Genomic DNA, 6,992 nt, shown 5'->3' with positions numbered 1-6,992 from the left:
ATAAAAATGGTACTTAAGCAAAATTTACAATAGCAAAATATAGTGTGTCACAGTCATAATGAAAGCTGACTTGAATTGGAGAATAATATATATTAATGTGATAAGACATTCAACACCGACGTGTTGACAGAATCAAGACAACAATAGCGGCGACAATCAATTTCAAATCTTGTCATAATTATAGCGACGTGCCTTTGTATCAATAAAGCGCTTGGCATTTCTTCCAAATTCAAAACAATTATGTAGACACATGGGTAACATTGAAGGGAACAAAATATAAGGATTTTGTTAGTTAAATAATAATGCAAGGCAACCAGTAAAAAATTACATATTATACACTCGATTTACGAAGAAAAGATTCATTAGATGTTAAAGTGTTGGGAAAGGCTAGAAAATTTGTTGTGGCTCCATCCAAGTCGTAGCTTTGTCTGGGAGAAAATAATTGAGTGCAGTTCTCGAGTCCTCTATCTACAGAGACTACCGTTCTATTATCGGAAATCACATAATAACCGCTTTGAATTTAATAGATTTTTAAATATATAAGATGGATTTACGATACGACAAAAAATGTCTCCCCACATATCTGACCACAAAAAAGTACGAACAACCCTACATAACACAATGTTATAAGTATCACTTAGTTTAATCACTAAAAATGTTTTTTATAAATCATATTTTTACGATCTATTCATATTTTGGTTATCGTGCCCTTACCACAATGTCAATGAACTCAAATCCTGTAACTAGATTGCCAGTTTGTGCTAAAGCTCTCACTAAATGACTAGAATAATGTCAATTATTCAGTATAAATAAAAATACGCAAATACAAAAGAGATGTGTATTTAACCACATGGGCCATTGATTCCTGAAGTGGTTAAAGTGGACAATAAAATGAACCTTCTCGATTCGTAAGAGGGGGTCCGCGAGGATTTATCTGCCCTCATTGTAAAGATCTAAAAATTGGTTTCGCTCTACCTACCTTTGTAGAGAGAAAAATTTTAAGTAACTCAGAGTTCAATTCCTTTCCATTCCAATTTCAAATTCCATTTTCGTTGCGTAAAGAGAAAATAAAATATATAAGAGAGTAGAATAGCTTTATTGTGCACCACCCGAAGTGAAATAAATATATAATGTGTCAGGAGTTGACAGGACGAAGTAAAAACTATTATCGAGAGTAAGATTATTCCGGCGAAGACGAATCGGGAGGCACTTGAGATGAATGCGAAATTGAGACACTAAATATATTTCCAAAGTTAGATCAAATCTTCACAATTTTTCGAATTTCGAAAACTTACGGAAATGTAACTCCAAAGGTTATTTCGGAACAATCCTTTATTCGTTTTTATGTTTTACGAGAAAACGATTGTGAATCTTTGTAAATAAATTGTAGCTTCAAGGTAAGAGTAGTTGGTAAGTGAGTGTGTCACCACGATCCTAGGGCTTCTCAGCAGTTATTTTACATTTCCGCCTCTCTCTAGTCTCCTTTGAACCACGCTGCTCGCAACGAGAGTTGTTGATTTGTATAGACTTAGTCTTTTACTTACAAATTTGTATTTTTCGCGTTATTAGATGCTATGTTATATCTATGTGTATATGTACTAAGTGACAGTTAATATGCGACATTGGATATTTTTTGTGAATTTCAAATTTAATGACATTGTACGTAGCATTGGAATGACCCAATATAATTTTAGTACACGGGGAATGACACGGTATAGCAACTTACATAAACCTTGATATGTGTGCACCTCTCCTTATTTTCCAATTAATCGTTATACTACAGTACAAGTAGTCTAGAGATTATTGGAAAATCAATTAAGCGAACAGTGTCCAATCCTAAGGAGATAATTGTTTTTTTTCATAATATTTGCGAATATTAGAATAGTGGTTTTTGGTACCTAGAGCACATATGTAACATTTAAAGTACTAACTGGAGTATATATTAAATTGTGTTTGTTTTTGTTAACCATTATTAAAAATACACCTAAAAATTACCAAAAATGAAAGTGACTACGGCGTCTTTATTTACGACACGTAGCATGTGACACCGTTTGAAAATGTTTTTTATATCCCAAAGTTTGTATATCTCATTCTCGACTTTTAAAATTAAATATCTTTTTATTTATTGTCTTATTTCTTTCTTGTCCACAAAACGGTCACACTGTGATCACATTAATTTTTAAGCTGAGTTCGTACAAATTTATATACTTACATGTATGTATACTATACTCGACAGATAAAAAAACTCGCACACAATATTCAAATTTATTGTCAATCTGTTTATTCACAATAAACATTAACTAAAACACATCGGCCCGATAATGAAGATCTAAACCGAAACAATTAATTACAGAAGATCTGAATAACTCCAGAAATCTTTATTGTTATTAAATTTAGATTTATCTTGATTATAGTGACTATATTATCTACAAGTATCTTTGATTCTATTAGTGCTTTTCTGTTTAAACATTTACGTATGGTGTTGCATTTATTGTGGGCTAATATTTGTTTTTTGTCTTTGATTTTCTTTATTGAGACAATACTTCGTTATATCTCAAGATGTTGACATTTTAACATTATATTCCTAATAAATAACGTGCAAATGCGACCTTCATATAACGTCTAAACAATAAATAGTCTACTGAGATAATATGGGATATTATAAATTGTATTATCTGTTACAGAAAAATGTGCTTACTTATTCACTAGCTTAACATCTTCGAGTACAAAATATGATTATTTTTTTTAGTAAATCGTATTATTCAATTAATCTTATGTATTAAATATTATTTCTTGCTCACATATAAAATCATAATAAACTAATAAACTCTCTAATTTATGTATAATATACACCAAAAAACTGTTAAATAATGATTATACTATTTTTATAAGAATGCATTATTTAATGGCAACATAATATTAAGACCGGTTAAATTTTGTTTGAAAAGAAGCGAATATTCCACACGTGTAATTCACACATGACAAGATGAAATAAAACTAATGAAATTATATATTAAATAATTTAAACATACAGTAGGTTACAATTAATTATTATAAAAGGCACTTTTAAACCGTGATCTATATAGTACCTATAATGGCCCATGATCATAGAAAAATAACCTATCTTTTAAAATCAAACAGACGTTGTAAATTTCCTGTTCACCACAGATTTTATGGATAACTGCTTGTTTTTAAATGACAAGATTATTTTTCAGTGATTCTAGGTCTAAGGATATATTTAAAAGGCCTGCGTAGTTATCATAAAAACATGCTTTACACCGGTGCACTATTATATATAATTAAAAGTTTTTTATTGAATCCTCATCTTCGCACTTTTACATTATTAAGTTAGAAAAATTATATTTTTTTTTTTTGATGTACAAAGAGACGGAGAAAACTTAAAATAATATAATATTTAAATCCAAACAAAACAAATCCAAGTTCAGATATATTTTGGAATAGATTTTAACCAAAATTTCTTAAGATATTTCATATAATTTTACTATCAAAGTGTAGGATATCTACGGATGTCTTTTAAATATCCTTACATTTACAGCTAGGGTCAAATCAAAATAAAGTTTACTTAATCATAATATAAAATAGAAACATCGATACAAATCACTTTATACACCATCAAATCCTTACGTGCATTCGCAGATAATGTATTATAATATATTATTTACTATTTCCTTACCAAAATTCGTATAACTGGGATACATTTAAAAGCAATTTATTACTTTTAACTAAGTGTATACTACCTTTATAAATACGAAATTGAAAATTGCAACAGATTATTTAAATATATAATAATTTAACTTATAACAGTCAAAGTTTACAATAATAACTACATTAAGGTATTGTTTATTATAGTATATTTCAATACAATGTATGATATACAGCAAGTGGTCCAGTAATATTTTAAATTCATTTATATTCATAAAAGCTAAATATATCTTTACATAAAACAACTGATTACGACAAAACAGCTACATTCAATATGTATAAATAGGGAAAATACTGTATTTTAACTATCTTATATTATTATTACACTATCAAATCTTCTCAAAAATTGGCACATAAATCTAATCTTATTAATAAGATATATTCTTTGGCATTGATATACGGTAAATTCAAACGCCATTTTGTTTTGCCTAACTTCGACGTAAATTATGAACACTTTGTTATGTAAGATATTTACAAACGTCATCATGTACAAAATGGCGTCCGTCTAGAGCGACCCGAGTTTAACTGTCCATTACACAAACACGGGTCCTTCACTTTCCACTCACAGGACGTTCAAATTTTCACAGTTTTTGAATTTGGAATCTTCCTTACCAAAAATCCACGTAAGCATTTGTCTGGCTTTCATACTTGCTCGAACTACACCCCTTGATTTATACCAATGGGCCGGCGAGGATTCCCTGCCACCGTCCGCTGAATATTGCTGCTTTTTAAGACGAATCTGATTTAAAATACCCACCAAAAGTTCGTCTACGTTGTGATTGATGCCAACTGAGACTTCTATGAACTTCGCTTTATAAGTACAAGCCAAGCACTTCCCATCTGTGGACGTAAATATGTATAAGTTTTTTGTGTAAAAATCATAAGATTCAAATTGTATCCAACGAAAAAAAATGGCAAATTTGAATACACCAGTTTATACCAAAGATTAAAGACTAAAATCCCATTATTCTATTTCACAAAAAGATATTCCAAGCATGATGAAAGGACGAAAGATTTTCTAATCATTGTGATGTTAATTAATTTGTAAGGCGAAATATATTTTATTTTATAAAGAACCATTAGGCTGTTAGAAGAGCTTCGCTGTTTATTTTGTTTGAAAATAAAAATATATATATTCAATTGAGTTTTATTCATCGGTCGTTTCCGAATATTTTTATGAAATATTTAATATAAATTTATGCTCACTCTTAAAATACATAAAGAATCCAATTTGTGTAAAAGTACAAAAGCTTCTTTCTCTTTAATAACATTATTAGCATAATGAAGAAATATCAAGGTCGAGACATAAATCAATTTGCTCCGATAATAGGGATAATTAAATTAAGGTTTCGGTTCATGTAAGTCCCTAAAGCTCTTTAATGTAAGATTATTCAGGGGCATTTATGAGTCGGTAGATTGTTTTGAGGCTTTTACGACTCGGTAAATTAGGCTGTCATTTTCAGATACGAAATTTTTTGTTATAAAACGTGCTTCAAAGCTCAGTTCTGACCACTCATCCTGTTTTACAACCTTCCTTAGCAAGCTACTTGAAAAAAGGAGGGGATTTCTTAATTCAATGCTGGAAACTCCTTCCCTTATAAAATGATTTTATTAATTCTATGTCGAAAAAAAAGAAAAATGAATCCGGTGTTGGAATTCAAGAGAAAACAAGGGGAACCTTCGAAAATCGTTGCTTATTAGCAAATATCTTCATTGCCTTATTCCTGTATTTCCTGTTACTTCCTGTATTTCAAAATATTTCACATTAAATATTATGTAAGCAGATCCAGCAGTTTTTAAGTTTATTCCGTCTCAAGTAGCAATAATCTCCTCATTAGAGAAGCATCCTTGTCATTTCTGTCCATCACAAAATGTAAAAATAAAAATACCTATATTAAAAAAAAGGAAGAATTCAAATAGTAAACTTATAAATACCAAATTAAATTTGCCAATCACAAAGTAATAGGTATTTAGATTTTATGACTCAAGATTTATTAAACAATTATTTTTAGTTGATACTGAATAAGGCCTTAACTATGTGGTAACTCCATTTATTTTTATCTTTAACTTTCTAATTTGAAGTCCGTTGTTTTAACTAAAAAAAAATATTTTATTTTTTAATTTGATTTTTATTAATAAATAAAGAGTATTTTGTATTAAAATTTATAATAACATAAGCCCCCTACAGCCTACAATTTTTGCAAATTTTTTAATTATCTACTCCATATTTTTTACCATCAGTATTAACCATATACAATATCTTGAAATCTGAGTCTTTTATATTAAGATTAGACACACATCTTCCAGGAAGACAGATGGATCACACAGATCTCATATAGATTGCCATCAAACCCAAAAACAATGTTCATTTATCAGGTATTCTGAATTGCAACTTACGAATAATATACATTTATTATTATAATTATTCTATCCATGATTAGTAATAATACGTTTATTTTGTAGGATTATTTTTAATTAATACAATTAGTTTTGATAAGTTTTTAGCTTTTCTTCGGGCTTCCGGCTGTTAATAGCGTATCTGGTTCGATCTCCAGCTAGACGAGTAATTAGATAACGATTGCCTCATTAAAGATGAAAAACCACAGTGAGATAGAACATATATCAGTGAAGCTATTCTCATGTCTGTAAACCACCGAGCCACATTAAAACAGTGCGATGAATTAAGCTTTTAGCTTGTTTTATATTTTTAATATAAGTGTGAACACACATTTACGTTAGACTAAACTTTTCAATGAACTCACCCTGTGTAGACACAGCTCGACTTCTGGCTAAATCTATTTTATTTCCCACCAGTAAAGCCGGTCGCGATCTCAGCATGTCGCAGTCAAGCAATCTGGCCAATTCCTGCTCTGCTCGTTGGAAGGATGCCTTATCAACTACGGAGTAGATCACCACAAAAGCGTCTGGTGGCTCAGAACGATCTATTTCATCCTGCGAGTGTCGAAAAGGGAATTCAGTATAGAATAAAAACAAGTAATTTTTATGATTAATGTTAAAATTTTTAAGCTATTGCATTTTTGCCTTTCACTACAGTTGGGAATTTTAATACAAGTTGTACCTTTGTGTTTGTGCAATTCACGAAATACAGTTCGGATTCTTCCCCATTCAACAATATGGAAACCTTTTGTTCTGTGCTATCGATATCTGTAAGAAAAATTTAAACATTACTCTAGGTAAAATTTGGTTCTTTATGTGCATTTATCAAGAGAAGGAAGTTGTTATTTTAAACAAGTTTACGTTTTTACAGA

General features: G+C 30.0%; 1 protein-coding gene across 1 annotated transcript in view; it reads right to left on the bottom strand.

Annotated features, from left to right (window-relative positions):
• Positions 1–311: 311 nt before the first annotated feature.
• LOC116772648 (GTP-binding protein REM 1) overlaps positions 312–6,992 on the bottom strand; it is a 48,094-nt gene continuing 41,413 nt past the window's right edge. Inside the window, exons 3-5 of the mRNA XM_032664891.2 lie at positions 6,803–6,888; positions 6,486–6,675; positions 312–4,563 (exon numbers count right to left, since the gene is read on the bottom strand). Of these exons, the coding sequence (XP_032520782.1) occupies positions 4,286–4,563; positions 6,486–6,675; positions 6,803–6,888 (554 nt within the window). The 3' untranslated portion in view covers positions 312–4,285. The remainder of the gene's footprint in view (positions 4,564–6,485; positions 6,676–6,802; positions 6,889–6,992) is intronic.

Source organism: Danaus plexippus, chromosome 12, assembly GCF_018135715.1.
Source record: "Danaus plexippus chromosome 12, MEX_DaPlex, whole genome shotgun sequence".
In the NCBI taxonomy this organism is placed as follows: domain Eukaryota; kingdom Metazoa; phylum Arthropoda; class Insecta; order Lepidoptera; family Nymphalidae; genus Danaus; species Danaus plexippus.
The sequence above is the reverse complement of the archived record's forward strand: the minus strand, read 5'-3'. Positions and strand labels throughout refer to the sequence as shown.